This window comes from Cornus florida, unplaced genomic scaffold (genome assembly GCF_030987335.1).
Source record: "Cornus florida cultivar Cherokee Brave unplaced genomic scaffold, ASM3098733v1 CherokeeBrave_3.0.0_Hap2_Chr08, whole genome shotgun sequence".
In the NCBI taxonomy this organism is placed as follows: Eukaryota; Viridiplantae; Streptophyta; class Magnoliopsida; order Cornales; family Cornaceae; genus Cornus; species Cornus florida.
Genome location: NW_026775578.1, coordinates 94,597,536 through 94,614,760, shown reverse-complemented (window position 1 = coordinate 94,614,760; position 17,225 = coordinate 94,597,536). Strand labels below are relative to the sequence as shown.

The window sequence follows — 17,225 nt, the reverse complement described above, 5'->3', positions numbered from 1 at the left end:
CCGGTAGAATCATGCGGTGGAGTTAAAGAGGCTGCCGTTGTTGACTTCTAGTTCTAGCCTTCTAGGGTTAATTCTCTATCCCTTAACATTGGAAAATCAACGGCTGTCATGAAATGTAATGATTGAGATGAATCCTAGGCTAATATATTAAACTCTTTGGGCCTTATTAATACAATTTAATGAGTTGGGCCAAGTTCATTCTCATATGGGCTAAACTTTTAAAATATAAAATGGCAATACAAATATGCCTTTATGTTAACGAGCTTGTTCATGAGCCTAACTAGCCGAACTTGAGCAACGCTCATGCCCGGCTCATTTACTAGACGAGCTTGAAAATCGAGCTTAAGCTCGGCTCATTTACTAAATGAATGAGTCTGAGCCGAGCCCGAGTTAGCCTTATTTAAGAGAAGTGCTTGTGTGTCTAATACCTTTATAGCACCATTAGGAGAAGTGCTTGCTTCGTAGAGTACATGCTATAGTAGTAACCTCGACTAATTTTTATTATTAGCAAGAAACACACCTATTTTTCCTCATTGGGGACTTAAGTTCCCAACCTTCTAATTTGAAACGCAAAGAAGTACCACTATGCCATAACCTTTGGAAGTAGTGTCATTTTTTATTGAAGAAGCAAGTTTGTATAATGCTTTAGACTTTATTTGGTTAGATGGAATCAACTAGAAAAGAAATTAAAGAGAAATTTTTTTAAACTTTTCTTGAGTTTGGATGGAAGAAAGAAACATTCAGAAAAATTTAGTTTTTGCACCTGGCTATTTTTTCTCAAAACTTTTCGGCACAAAACATGCGAAAATATTTCGCGTGATGTGAAGTTCATCTTTTACCCAACAACTTAATTATTTGTATTTGTTTTTATATAATTGTCTTTTTCTTGGTGAGTTGTTAATTAAGGTTTTTGCGAAACAATGTTCATTTTTCAACAAAATAGAATACCCACTATTTTTCTTGCGCGCGCGCGCACACACATATAATCTACTAGCAGTGGATAAGCATAAAGGGTGATTAGTAATTAAAAAAATTAGTTGGGAGGCTTAAAAATAAAAGAAAAAAAGAAAACATTAATATCTGCAATATTATATTTTTTAGGCTCTCAAGAGACGTGCAAATGTTGGTAAGTAGAATTACTCTCTTTCACTTTCATGCTATTTAAACTAAATAAGATAGTATTTTTTACAACCCTCTTAAATTTTTTTCATGATAACCAAATACATATTTAGAACTTGATTTTTCATCCTTATACCTTCACTCTCATTTCCTATCATATACTTTTGGAGTAATTAAAAATAAAAAAATAAAAAATTGGAGACGGCTGTTGTCTACTTTTACCCCGGCTTCAACATAGATAAGTGTAACGGGTGAACGCTTGCCTATTTATTCAAAAGTTTAAGCCGTTGGGTAATACTGCATACCCACCAATTTATACCTAATTACTTTCGCATCTGGATTTGTTGTGACACAAATGACCCTTATTACATTCTCTCCCACCCAAACTCGCAAAACTCTCGTTGCAGTTTGGGCCATCCTGTTTACTCGGGTTGCAAACTCGGATGCTCTCTCGGCCGAGTGCTTGCAGTGACATCGAATTAAGGACTGTGTTTGGCTCTAATACCAACTGTAATGAGTAAACGCTTGTCCATTTATCTAAAAGTTTAAAGTGTTGGGCCATACTTACCCATTTATACTCGATTAATTTTTCATTTAGATCTGATTGGAATAAATGACCATTGCTACAAGCGATTCCAAGTTTTTAATTGACAGGGCATTTTTGGCATAGTAAAATTAGGTTCTCCAAAACAATACCGTAGCCGGCCGGGGTATATAGAGGGAGAGAGTAAGAGACAGCCTCGTCTCCACCCAACAAATTACACAGGGTAGTGGAGTTGGATGGAGATACGTGGTTCTCCATCGCCAGACTATTCTAGGGCTTTCTAAACTCAAACAAATCCAAACACATTCATACATACTACCAAAACCATGTCTTTCTCTCACCTCTCTCATCTTTCTCTCACCTCTTCCTTATCCACTATCGTTCCTACTCCTACTTTCTCTCACCCTCTTTTCTCGCTCCTCTCCTACCCATCATCATCATCCCCTATTATTAAGAACCAAAGCAGACCAATTTCTCATGGCACTGCTTCAAACCACTACTGCTATTGCAGACCCATCTCTTCCATGTCGATAGCCAATGACGCTGTGTCTGGGGTTTCTAGGCTATTCTCCTCTTCTTCTTCTTCCTCTAGCTTTCATGGCGGAAGGGAGGACCGCGTTGGTGATGGATTCGAGACTGGAGGTGAAGAAGACGACGCTGATGCCGATACAGACGACGAAGAGGAAGAAGTAATGGTAGAGAGAGATGATAGAGTTTTGCCTGAGAGATGGGACGTTTTGGGTCTTGGCCAAGCTATGGTAATTGTTTTGCTTTTTTTAATATATATATTTTTATCCCCAATTAACTATCTATCTAATAAAATTGATTCTTCAACAATAAAGAAATGAAATGGAAATCAATCACAACAAAATTATACAGCGTATTACTACTTATACCACTTATACAGTAATCTTATATTTCTTTGCCATACTGATTCCATCGATTCTATTCGCGTTTCCCCTCCGCGTTCCTTTCTTGAGGTTGTTATTGTTGTAATATGTTGGAATAAAAGATAGGTCATTTTGATTTCACACTGAAAGCAAGATGTTTAATATGTTGGAATATGGGTCATTTTGATTTCACACTCGAAGCAAGATGTTTGTTATGTTGGAATATAATATGGGTCATTTTAATTTCACACTTAAACACAAGATTATATATTTTCTAATATTGGTGATTCGTATGACATTGGCACTAATTAGGAACTTGTAGTACTATTTAGGCCTAGTTTGGTGCGCAAGAATGGAATGGAATGGAATGAGAATAAGAATGGAATGGAATCGTAATTCTCATTCCACTGTTTGGTTATGATGCTGTAATGGAATGTTTATTACCATTCCAATGTTTGATTAAACCATCTTAAATCCTAGAATATAATGAATTTTTCCAAAAATACCCCTGTAACTTATGACTCACATTAGTCTAACAAAAATCAACTCAAAAAGGGGAAAAAATGAAAACAAAAAATAAGTCTTAAACAATTACAAACTATAATTATTTAAGAAAAAAATTGTAGCTCAATTTTTTTTTGCAACATTTTCCAGAAAACTATTAAATTTAACCAAATGCATATTGAAATATATATATATATATATATATATATATATATATATATATCAACCAAACAGAAATTGAAGATCAAGTACAGAACTGAGAACTAGTGCCTATCCGGTAAACAGAAATTGAAAATCAAATATGCAGAAAACTATCAACCAAATTCCTATTGAAAAAGATATATATATATATATATATATATATTCTCACACACATACACATATACATATACACACCAAACAGAAATTGGAAAAAGTATACATCAATCTAAATTTTTCCTATCACACAGACCTTGTCCTTGCCGTCTAAACTCGCCAGATTGATTTCATTACAATAATTGTTAAACAAAATTTCAGTCATAACATAATCTAATACCCCATACAATCTCAGGGTAATTCCAATCGTTCATCTAGTCACTATGCTTGCATCAACGGGCTTCACAATCACCTTCATCAACATTAAATCCACCCACCACCAGATATGACAGCCCAACCACCTGCCTCCGGTGCCGGCAGTGATGGCCTCTTCGCCGGAGCTTGTCAATCTGGTATGGACATCTGTTATAGAGAGAGTTTAAACGGAAGAGGAACGATGAGCGGCAGATTGAGAGAGAGAGAAGTGAGATATGGGCATGAGATATAGATACAGAGTATAGAGTCAGATATAGAGAGAAGTGATATAGAGAGAGAAACTAGAGGCAGAGATAGACGACGTGATATAGATAGAGAAAGTAAATATTTGGGAATGATATACAGAGAGAGTAGAGAAGCAGAATGAGGCCATGGAAGATTTCTAGGTTTCCAGCGTGATGTGTGAGAGTTGTTTAGGGTAGAAGGATTTTTTTGTCTTTAATTATTTTATTTTAACTTTAGTTGGGATTATTGGGAATGGACTGGGCATTCCATCCTTCATAAAGAGGAATGGTTTTGTTGGAATGGGCATTCCTAGGGAATGACTTGGAATGCTCATTCCACCTTTAATATGGCACACCAAACAAGAGAAAGGAATGAGAAAGTGGAATGGTCATTCCATTCCACCTCCATTCCATCACACCAAACTAGGCCTTAGTGTCACTTATATTCTTCATTGCAGATGGACTTATTTCTATTGTTAAAAGACCTTGTGGATATTGTATACATACACATATATTCCTTTTTTTTTTACATGGTTTTGTAGTCAATTATGAAAGGAAGTGTTTTCCTTCTTTTTAAATTTTTTAAAATGGTAGGTAGATTTTTCTGGCATGGTTGATGATGAATTCTTAGAGAGACTGGGAATAGCAAAGGGAACAAGGAAGGTTGTTAATCACGAGGAGAGAGGTAGAGTTTTGCGGGCAATGGATGGATGCAGCTACAAGGCAGCTGCAGGTGGATCTCTTTCTAACAGCCTGGTGGCATTGGCAAGGCTTGGTGGTCAGGCCATTGGAGGCCCTGCCTTGAATGTAGCTATGGCAGGCAGTGTTGGAAGCGATCCATTGGGTGGGTTCTACAGGTAGTGCTCCTTTGTTATGGCTGATACTTTTGTTGTTTTATATTCTTTTTTCGTTTGTTTTGTTTATACAGTTGGGTTAATTGGAACTATATATGTTTTTTGTATACTAACCCAAAAAAGGAAAAAAAATCAAATAAAAATATTAGATTGATTTGATATGTCTAACAAGGGCTTTTAATATCATAAGTTCTTAATGTGAAATGCAGATCGAAACTTTGTCGAGCAAATGTGAATTTTCTCTCTACGCCAGTCAAGGATAGGACAACGGGAACAGTTATAGTTCTCACAACTCCAGATGCTCAGCGTACAATGCTAGCATATCAGGTACAATCTGGTTTCAATGACAAACTTTATATTAATGCCTCTAATTTAAATTCTACTAGCTCATTATCCAATGCAAGTATTATGAGGGTTCCTTTATGTTGTTTATTTATGGTAAGAATGTTTCCTAAGAAATGGTTAATTTCAATTAGCTGTAACTCCAATTTTTTTTGCCTTAATAATCTTTTGCAATTTATATTACTTATGTGTAATGATAAAAAATTGTAGGACTGTTACCCAAGGCTCTGATACGTCAGATTACAGGATGCCCAATATTGATTTAGATTGCTGAATAGATTAACAATAATTGCCTCTTAAGTTACAATAATTATATTTGAAATGCAACATGACACATTAAGGCGCAATTTTAATGTGGAAAATCCAAATGGGACAAAATCACGGAACTTAATTCAGAAAAACTGAATCCACTATGAGAAAGTTCCCCAAACCCAAAAATCTATAGTTACCTCCTCGGCACGGATCAATCCACCACTCCCAGGCACGCTATTTACTCGTCGGTAGACTTTGCTCCTTATGAATCTGCTTCCAATAGTGATTTAGTCTAAGCCACTTGTCATCCTGGTTGTGTCTTTGCTGTGTAGAATCACTTGTGTGTGGATGACAATGTAAGCTCCACAAGAAGATGATCAACACACTGAATAATAACTTGCAGACTAGATCATGAAAACAAAAATATTCTCTAAAATATATGATCTCTCAGTTATGTGTAGAGATTTCTCTGTACGTTTGTGAGATCCTATAGTACTTTATATAGCGCTTTGGGTCCAAAAGAATTAGGGTTTCTTAGTTGTAATGTTAATAGGAAAGGGTTGATGCGACCCAAGTTTGTCAATCAAAATAGGTGTTTATAGGTGGCAAATGGGACATCAACTTTTAAATTTGTAAAGCCACTAAACAACTATACACTAATACAGTGAGTAGGGCTCGTCCAATGGGATTATTGGCTTGGAATTTAATTTAACATCAATGAACGTGAGATTGAAAAGATAGTGCTTGTTTTAATTAAACTAATGATTAGCTCAATGTGAAAACATGCAAATGAATTGAACTAAAGTAAACTTGGATTAAGGTATTAAAATGAGAGAGAGTCTTAGGGCATAGATTACACCACTAAACTCATGCAATTATACCAAATGCCGTCAATTAATGGGGAAAACAAATTGTAATAGGAATGTGGCTTGATCAATTGAGCATTCAATCGAGTTAGTCTAAACTTCAATATAATTTTTTTGGATGTTATTGATTGATCGATTGAGGAGGCTTACTTTTTTTATACAAATTTTCTGTTTAAATATATTTATTCCAAAAACAACTTCATGCATTCAGAACGTCTTTTTCATAAATTAAAGCGTGTATTCATGTGCCTTGAAAATGATAATGTATGATTATGAACCCTAACTGTTGAGTTAGTTATAAACTAACTTTTGAAATCTAATCAAAAGCTAAAAAAGAAAGTAATAAGACCGACCCCTACTTTTGTTACCAAAATTTGCCAACATTAGGTTCTAATCTTAACAGTAAGTGTAGGTACAAGAAAATTTGTTTTTTATTGATGGAAAGTTTTTCACTTACACCAAACACTCCCCGCCTCTCCACTCTTCTTTTTCTATTTATACTTGTTTCTCATTTCCCTATCTTGGAAACGTGATCTCCAAGTTCCTAGGCTGGTGGGTCGTGCCTTTCTTTTGGGCCAGTCCAATTTGTTATTTATTGGGTTTTTGGGCCTGGTGGCTTTTTCAATACAATTGGCTTTAGGATGGCCCTTTCTCCGTTACTTTGGGGCCCAAGGCTGATTTGGCCCCTTTCACTTGCCCCCTAATTTTGCTGTATTTGATTAGGGCGAAATTAATAGACATTGGGATTCGTGCAGCTGACGGCTTGATGCAATGGTGGGGATGAGAGTACGAACTACCGTCTTGTGTTCCCATGCTTTGGTCTTCGCAATTTCGTCATTGCATTGACTGCTGCATCTCCTCGTTCTTTGTGTTAGACCCTCTTCATAAGCCAGGTTCGGACTTCAGGCCCCTCTTCGTTTGGCTACCTTCACCTCTGCATTCCGACTACAGTATTTGGTTCACAAAGGTTCTTTTCTGGTGGGCCCCTGAGATTTCCAGTTTGTCGTCCTCCCGGCGGCGAGCTTTACCGATTTTGCACTTTCCATCCTACATTCCTCGAGGCTAGTCCCGTTCCTTTTTTGTTTTTGCAAGAATTTTATTTATTTTTATTTATTTATTTATTTTTTCTTTTGGTCTATTTCTTCATCCCTTCCTTTTGATCTTTCCGGCGAGATATTCCATTGTTCACACCATTGTTCTTGATCTAGATGCTGTTCGTGTCCGGTGTGAGATTCCAAGGGACATTCTTCTTAGACCATACCGGTTCAACCTAGACTCAGGAGATTGCTCAGGAAAGAGCACGGGCGAAGAGGCATGAGCAGTGATACTGATTTGGATGGTGTTCCATTGGCCCGAAGGCCAAGGGTTGATAGCTCGGACGGTCCAGCCGTTCAGGTTGGTACAACAGTCCAGACAGGTGCGATTGGTGGGGCTATTGGGACTTCTTCTGGTGGCATTTCCGGTCCTGCTACTGTAGCCCCATGGATCCCCAAGTTGATCAAATCAGACGGTTCTTTGGTCACTGCAAATGATACCATGTTCAAGCATGGGTCAACAACTTTGGCTTATTATTCTCACATGTGGACCCCTCGTGATGTTCAAGTGCAGAGGGATCTGTCTCGGAGGGAAATGTTCTCTCGATTTCGTCTCTCGGCTATGGAGATAACTTTGTTCTGATGCCTTCTTTTTCTCTCTTGGTCTTTTTCTTCTTATTATATTTACATTTTGAGTATAATATATGCCCCTTCTGGCCATGCAGACTCTGATTAGGATGGTCACTGTGCAGAGGGCTATTGAGATGGCCGATCAGAAGGTGGTCACCTTGGCCTTTGGTAGCAAGAAGTCGGAGGTTGACTTGAAGAAGGCCAAGGCGAAGCTGAAAGAGTTAGAGCTCAAGCGCTCTGACCTGAAGAAGGAGAGGAACAGTTTAAAAGGCGCTTTAGAGGATGAGCGGGCTGCCCGGTCTGCTATGGAGAAGAAGGCTTTAGACGATCATACCGCCCTTCTTGGTGCAATGAGCAGGGTTGAGGGTGGTGTCAAGGCTCTCCATGCTTGCTTCTCTCGGGTTGGGACCATCAGTGTGAAATAATGGGAATACTATATATTATTTAGCAAAGTACAGGGAAAAAATATATAGGCAAACAACAGCCAACAAATCTGGAATATTGACTCTTAGAATACAATCCCTATAAATCAGGGATATTAGCTAGCAGAATATACATTCTAATTATAGGACATATACACAGCTGTAATACACGTTTTCTCCCCATCTAGTGAGCTGTAAAATCTGCACAACCTATTCATACCATAATTACTAATTCTAACAGTCAGGTATGTCCAAAGGTATAGGGATGGGTTTACAGATTGCTCCCCTCCCGAAGGACGGGGAAGTCTTATGATGATCCGAATGATTGCGATTGTGATCTTCAGATCAATCCTCTGGGGGTTTACTTTGATCCTACTTTCAATCAGGCTGAGCTTGTCTTTAGAGAGTGCAAGGAGATTGTTGCTTCTGGGATCATTCCTCCTATCTCTGTTGCCCATCCTATCAGTTCAATTGTGGCAGTCCCTCCCCCATAAGTTGAGGTCGCGTCCAGTCAGATCCCCGATGGTCAAACTTCTGCTTCTTCGCAGAATGTGGTTGACCTGGAATCCACTGCTCGTGGAGACAATCCTGAGGACGACCAGGAGCACACTTGGGAGGGTATCGAGACTGCTTTGGGCTTGGATCCTGTATTTCTTTACTTTTTGTCAGCTAGGGTGGAGCTCAGAAATTTTTGCTGCATTGGTTCGTACTTTCCTTGCTTCATCTTTTTGTTCGGGCAACACGCCGTCCCTTATATATGACATGATCGGGTCGATCCATGTAGGCTCATACAGTATTACACACACTTGTATCTGGTCAAACTTCTAGCTGGATGCCGTTACAAGTATGGATGGCTGATGTAGTACATCTATTGGTATCAGCCTAGTTAATGTTTCGCCAGAGATGGATGCATTGTAAACGAGCTGATCGGCTTCAAGGTTGTCTTCCCTGGGTATCTGCTTGAGTTTAACCTATTCGAATCCTTTTATTTCTCGCTCGATAGCAGAACAGTAGGCCTCCATTGTGTTATCTTTGGTGCTGTGGTACTTGGTTTCACGATCAGTTGCGAGTCACTAAAGACACAGGCTTTTGACCCTGAGTTCCTTGGCCAGTCTTAATCTTGCTAACAATGCTTCGTATTCCACTTCATTGTTTGTGGCCTCAAATTCGAGTTTCAATGCCTGGTGCAGGCTTGTGCCTTCGGGAGTTTGTAGCTCGACACCTACACCCACCCCTATTTGGTTTGACGATCCGTTATTTTATTATTTAAAAAAATTGTTTCCTTCTTTATTTTCTACTGTTGATGTTTCTCAGTTTCAATGTGAAACTTGTGAACTTGCTAAACATCATTAGGTACCTTTTCCATTAAGCATTAATAAAAGTGCATTTCCTTTTGCTCTTGTTCATAGTGATGTTTGGGGCCCTTCTAGTGTGACTAATCTGTCAGGTGCTAAATGGTTTGTCACATTCATTGATGACTACTCCCGAGTTACTTGGGTTTATCTGATGAAGGAAAAAAGTGAAGTTTTCTATATTTTTAAGTCCTTTCATCAAATGATCCATGCACAATACAATTCAAAGATAAAAGGCTTCCGCTCTGATAATAGGGGTGATTACATTTATTCTGGTCTCCAATCATATTTTTCTGACCATGGCATTGTCCATCAAACTTCTTACACCAATACCCCTCAACAGAATGGAGTAGCCGAACGGAAAAATCGTCATCTTCTCGAAGTATAACGTTCTCTGCTTCTATCTATGACAATACCAAAGTCATATTAAGGGGAGGCTGTCCTCACAGCAACCTGTTTGATCAATCGGATGCCTTCTAGAGTTCTTCAATACCAAACTCCACTTCAGGTTTTCACTACTTCTTGCTCGCCATCTCCTGTTAATCATCTTCCTCCTTGAGTCTTTGGTTGTATAAGCTTTGTCCATGTACACCAGAGTGGTAAGCTTGACCCTCCTTCCCTCAAATGCATTTTTCTCGGTTATTCTATTACCTAGAAGGGTTACAAGTGTTATCACCCTCTGTCAAATCTTTGTCTATATGGATGTTACTTTTCATAAGGAACAAGCCTATTTTTCTAGTCTTGCTTGTATGCCTTCTCTTCTGGGGGAGACGTTGAGTAGTGAAGAAAAGTTTTATATTGTGGCTATGTTTGAATTAGAGAGTGGAAATGAGACAAATGAAAAAAATGGAAAAAATGAAAAAAATTAAAAAGCAGAAGGCGGTTCTTTGACTCTCCCTCCAAAAGGTCATCATATGTCTCTATTTGAGCTGGTATATCAAAGAAGAGAAAAGTACCTCTTAAGGAAAATGATCAGTCTGCCCCGACAATAGGTAATCCTGAGGTAATCTGTTGAATCTCCATTCTCTTTTGTTGATAATAGTTATGTAGATCCTAATGCTTTAGATGATTCTAATGTTGTTAATGACTTAGAATTGCCTATTGCCTTGAGAAAATCACATCGTACTTGTCAGTCAAAATATAAAATATCCCATTTCAAGGTTTATGTCTTCTCATCGTCTCTCACCATCCTTTAAGGCTTTTGCCCATCAGTTGTCGTCTCTATCTATTCCTAAAAAATTACAGGATGCACTTGACAATCCAAGGTGGAAAGAGGCGATGGCTGAAGAATTGAGAGCTCTCCGAAAAAACTCTACGTGGGAGTTAGTGGAGTTGGCGAAAGAGAAGAAAACTGTTGGCTGCAAATGGGTGTTTACCGTGAAGCATAAGGCAGATGGGTTGATTGACCGATACAAGGCAAGATTAGTGGCAAAAGGCTATACTCAGACATATGGCATTGACTATCGGGAGACGTTTGCTCTAGTTGCGAAAATGAATACTATTCTGGTTTTGCTATCTTTAACAGCTAACCTAGAGTGGACTCTCCAACAATTTGATGTTAAGAATGCTTTCTTCCATGGAAATCTAGAGGAGGAAGTGTACATGGACCTTCCTCCAGGTAGTGACGAAAGTACCAATAAGGGGAAGGATGCAGGCTAAGGGCTTGTTCACTAACGCTTTCGCTTTCTTATTTTTACTTTCTCCTAAAGTAAAATCATAATTTTCATTTCTGAAGTTGAAATACCAAGTAGAATCATGATCAATAATATTTTATGCTTTCAATATTTTGAAAGTAAAAAATTAGGAATCAAGTTCAGTAATTATGATTTTGATTTTGCAAAAATTGCTTACCAAAACCCATCTTATTCTCTGCAAATATCCTTCTCTGCAATTCTTACCAAAGAACATACCAACAGCAAGAAAAGAAAACCAACAAACCCATCAAACATCTATATATATATACATATATATGTACACACACACATTTGTATATAGGTGCGATTCTGGTTGAATTTACCTCTGTATCTTCTCTTAGTGAACCATCTCTCTCCCGATGCCGGATCGTGGACCTCAGCCTCGTCAATCTCTCTCTATATACTGTGTGCCCCGATGCCGGAATCCATGGAAACTAAAGCCTCGAATTTGGGTCTCCCTCTCCGATGCAAGAATCCACGGACCAACTGATTGGGAATAGAACTTTGGAGTATGAATTGTTTGTGGATGCGAATTTGGGTCTCTCTCTCCGATGCCCAAATTGGGTTTCCCTCTCTAAAAAAAAGTTTAATCTGGGTTTGATTATAGTGATTATAGAGAGAGATATGAAAATGAGTGAGTTTTAAAAAGAGAGAAAAGACCCAACAAAAAACCAAGAAAACCCAAACTCAAACAAAGCTGCTACAAACGATTGCAAACACAATGGATTGCAATTCAAAGACTCCAAGTTATAGTGGTTGAGAGAAAGAGAAAGACTCTGATTCCGGTGGTCTGAAATTCGTCGGCATCGTCTTGTCTTCGTCCAGATAGAGAGAGAGAGCAGTATTGATAGAAAGTCTGGTTGGTGGTGTCTTCCGTTGTCACTGGTGGGTGGTGTCTTCCATTGTCGCCGATGGGTGGGATGAGATGATGATGGGTGATGGTCAGGTGAGAATGGGTGATACAAGGATGATAGGTGAATCATGAATGAATGCTATAGTAACATAAAGTATTTTTTGTGTACAATGTAGGAAGTAGAGAAAGTAACAAATCCTCACTTTCTCCTTCCTTCATTAATTGTAGAAGTACTTCCAAAAAGATGGAAAGTAAAATTAAATTAATAAACATGATTTTTATTTTTTACTTTACATTTTAGGAATTGGCAGTAGAAAACAGGAATTATTCCTTTTAGTAAACAAGCCCTAAGAAAATCATTATATGGTCTGAAATAGTTGCCTAGAGCATGGTTTGGTAGATTTGCACAAGCTATGCAGAAGTATGGATATCATCTTAGTCAAGCAGATCATACGTTATTCCTTTGACACTCTCGGGAGGTAGAATTACAGTTGTTATTGTCTATGTGGACGATATCATCATCACCGGGGATGATACCGAGGAGATTTAGAGACTAAAGGTACATTTGGCCAAGGAATTTGAAATTAAAGACTTGGGTGTCCTACAGTATTTTCTAGGTATTGAAGTGGCTCGTTCAAAGCAGGGAATCTTTGTTTCACAGAGAAAGTATGTACTTGATCTCTTAACGGAGACAGGGATGTTAGTCTGCAAGCCTTTGGATACTCCTATAAAACAGAATCATAGATTGGGTGAACATGATACACCAGTTGACAGAGAGATATCAGAGGTTGGTTGGAAAACTAATATATTTGTCTCATACACGACCCAATAATAGGCTATGCAGTGAGTGTTGTCAGTCAATTCATGCACGAGCCACATGAAGTTCATATGCAGGCAGTAGAGAGGATACTTGAATACTTGAAATCAACACCGGGTAAGGGTCTTCTGTTTTCAAAACATTATCACTCTGCAGTAGAGGCCTATACAGATGCTGATTGGGCAGGTTCTATTTCGGATCGAAAATCAACTACGGGATATGACGCATTTGTGGGTGGCAATCTAGTTGCTTAGCGGAGTAAGAAGCAATCGGTTGTGGCCAGGTCTAGTGCCGAGGCTGAATTTAGAGCTAAGGCTCACGGTGTGTGTGAATTATTATGGTTGAAGATCCTATTGGGAGAATTGAGGATTGCTTGTCAAAGTCCCATGAAGCTATATTGATAATAAGGCGGCCATCAGCATTGCTCAATATCCTGTGCAACATGATCGGACTAAACATGTTGAGATTGACAGGCACTTTATTAAAGAGAAGTTGACAGAAGGTGTGATTTGCACTCCCTATGTGAGGACCAAGGATCAACATGCTGATATTTTAACTAACGGAGACTCTAGTAAAGTGTTCAATTATGCTCTTGCCAAGCTGAGAATCCAGGACGTCTATTCTCAAGCTTGAGGGGGAGTGTTGACATATATAGATAATTAGCTTTATTGTTGACTATATCAACATATATAGATAATTAGCTGTACATGTGCTGATTAGGTCCCTGATTAGCATTCTTATAGGAGCTGATTTTTAGTCTTTAATTCTTCCTTCTTTGTAATTATTTCTTTCCTTCTTTGTAATTATTTGTGTCCTATTTAAATCCTCCACAAGGAAAAGAATAAACACGGAGAATTATTCCTATTTCTTTATCTCTAAAAATCTTCAGGCACATCCCTTCGTTCCATCCTGGATGATGCCTGGTTCACTTGTTCTCGTTCTGTTGATGCGAGCTTCCTTCTCCGATCATGGTTCCCGATTGGAGCTGAGTCATATTTCAGTGTGGAAATCGATGGATCTCTCCCTCGTTTCCCACAATGGCGCCAGATGTAGGTACAAGAAAATTTGCTTTCTATTGATTGAACCGCCTTTCCACTCTTCTTTTTCTTCTCATTTCCCTATCTTGGAAACGTGATCTCCAAGTTCCTATGCTGGTGGGTCGTGCCTTTCTTTTGGGCCGGTCCAGTCTGTTATTTACTGGGTTTTTGGGCCTGGTGGCTTTTTCAATACAATTGGCTTTAGGATGGCCCTTTCTCAGTTACGTTGGGGCCCAAGGCTGATTCGGCCCTTTTCAGTAAGGAATCTTGTAATCAAGTTCTTTGGTGCAGTTAAACACTTCTGGAAACGAATTTGGGTTATCAAATCTACTCAGCATAGTAGTAAATGTCTAAATGAAGTTAATACTAATGCATGATTTTTTGTTAGAAGCATATGTTGGTTCCTCAAGTTCAACCAGTTGTAGAAGGGATACATGTATGTTGCCTGGTATAAAATCATGTGATTTATGCTATTACTTACTCCTTATTTTTAATTTTTTTTGGATGTTACAATTTTCAGGGGAAAAAGAGAAAATGATTTCTTTCTATGTATGATCTGAAAAGGAGATGAATGCAAATCAAATCATACCAATGAGATTTTAGTTATTAAGAACTGCAGGAAATAGGTATGAAGTTGTTGGGCTTGAAAAATTCACTATCATTATTATTTATAGAAAAAGCAATAGGAAATCCTGCATAAAAAGAGAATCAGGCATAGTTTTTAGAATATCCACATATGTACGATGATAGTGAAGACAAAGAAGCAACTCTCACTTTTTGTTTGGTCCCGATCAATGTAAAAGGTAAAAATTTAAATTTAATCCCTTGTCTTGTTTCAAATTGCTGGGGGATACTAATGTGTTAGCTTATTTTTGCTTATCTTTTCTGTGCGGAGTAACCTTCCATTTGCTTAATAACTGATCTCAGTTACAATCTAATTTATAAATAATTAATATTATTACAGCAAACTTATTAAATGTTTGGGCTTCATTCTGTTTTTCTGCTGAACTAGTTCTTCTCTCTCTGTTATTTGTATTCTTAGAGAACTCCCAGAACACTTGAAAGTTCTCATATGAAGTTAGCCCCTTGAGAAAATTTTACATGTCTTTATTTGGTTTTGACTAGCCATGTGATGCATTAGGTAAATAGCATGACACACTAATATGGTTTTCCTATTTTTTATTTATTTTTATGTCAGGGTACTTCTTCCACTGTTAACTACGATCCCTGCTTGGCTAGCATAATTTCCAAAACAAATATATTAGTTGTTGAAGGGTATTTATTCGAATTTCCTGATACGATCAGAACAATTACAAAGGCGTGCGAGGATGCCCACAGGAGTGGTGCTCTGGTTGCTGTCACAGCTTCAGATGTCTCCTGCATCGAGAAACATTATGATGACTTCTGGTAAATCTTCAACTTCACTGGCTTTGTTAATTTAATATTATTATGTTCTCTTCATTTGAAGGGTGCTTAGATTTTACGTTTTGACATTTAATACCATCCTATAATTTAAATTTGCAACGGCACCATTTGTTGTCTTGCCCTTATAGATACTATGGCTGGGTATAGCAGCAAGTCATCAGAATGGGGTTTACCAGGGAAATTTTAGTAATATGCAGTCGTGATAGTGCATACTAAAGGAAGTTAATTTCAGCTAGGAAATTTTTTTCTGTAGAACCAGATGGATCCTTGGGAGCTATAAAATTGATTTGAGAACTTTCACTTCTCTCAACTCTCAATGTGATACTTCTAAGTGAGGATAGGAGATGTTCTTTTCCCCTTGGATTACCTAAATGCTAAATTTGTTTTCTAAGTTCTGGCGGAAGATGTCTTTAATGTTTCAACCCTGATTGCTGTAGCATCTACAAACAACTCCAAAGATCTTACTTTGAACAGTTTCATAAAACTACTATAGTACACAAGTGCATATTAGTCCCGACCTAATGGTTCCATATTTAATCATTTTAATAGTTCATTCTTTGCTTTCAAGGATTTTTTTTTTGGAAATGGGGGTTCTAATTGCAGCAATTTCCAAATTTACTTATGCTACTTGTTGTACTATGGTCCTCTTGGTTTCTCTTTTTTTTTGTCATGATCATTTGGAATTTATATATTTTTTTATTCAGGGAGATTATGGGGAACTATGCCGACATTGTGTTTACTAACAGTGACGAAGCAAAAGCTTTCTGTCATTTTTCCTCAAAGGAAAGCCCCATTTCTGCTGCACGGTACCTAAGCCACTTTGTTCCCCTAGTCTCGGTCACAGATGGGCCACGTGGTTCTTACATTGGTGTTAAAGGGGAAGCTGTGTATATCCCTCCTTCACCGTGTGTACCAGTGGACACCTGTGGGGCTGGAGATGCGTATGCATCAGGCATCTTGTATGGTATTTTACGGGGTGTGTCAGATTTGAAAAGCATGGGTACATTAGCAGCTAGGGTTGCAGCTGTAGTTGTTGGGCAACAGGGTACCCGACTTAAAGTTCAAGATGCTGTTGAGTTAGCGGAATCATTTGAATTCCATCTAGATAGCTCCAGCATTCATTCGGATGTGGGCTCTGATCAAATTTCTAGCTTGTAATACATAATGCTGATTTTGTAATTGTTTCATTAGACTGAATTCATTGCTTATTGGCTTCGTAACTCTGAACATTCAATTTTATTGTACATTATATTATATATACTGGCAAGGAAGATGCCAATAGTTGATAAAAATATACTATTGTCAGGAGTCTTGAAATGTTGGCATTGTGATGCTAAATTATAAATAACACCAGAGTTCATTTTTTGGGTGGATCAAATCAACCGTGTAGCAGAATGCAGTTGCCATATCCTTTTATGGTTGGAGTGATTTGTTTGCCTATTTATATTAGGGCTCCAAGTTGGGCTGGTCCAACCTAGCCCAGTCCCAACCCAACCACAACTCGAATCGGGTTGGGTTGGGCTAGCTCGAATTGTACCCAATATGGGTTATGCTCATAACTCAGCCTGACTATTTTCGGGCGGATAGGGTCGGGTTGACGGGTTGAGATTTTTTTTATTTTTATTTTTATTTATTATATATATATATATATATATATATATATATTTGGAAATTTATATATATATTATATATATTTGATTATATTATTATTAAAAGACAAGTTATATATATATATATATATATATATATATATATATATATATATATATTATATATTTTATTTAGAGCAAATCATT

General features: G+C 37.9%; 1 protein-coding gene across 1 annotated transcript; it reads left to right on the top strand.

The window, feature by feature from the left end:
• Positions 1-1,843: 1,843 nt before the first annotated feature.
• LOC132268284 (uncharacterized) lies at positions 1,844-16,721 on the top strand. Its single transcript, XM_059769117.1, has 5 exons — positions 1,844-2,421; positions 4,446-4,708; positions 4,915-5,032; positions 15,203-15,411; positions 16,134-16,721. The coding sequence occupies exons 1-5, from the start codon at positions 1,990-1,992 to the stop codon at positions 16,585-16,587; spliced, it is 1,476 nt and encodes a 491-aa protein (XP_059625100.1). The 5' UTR covers positions 1,844-1,989; the 3' UTR covers positions 16,588-16,721.
• The last annotated feature ends 504 nt before the right edge of the window (positions 16,722-17,225 follow it).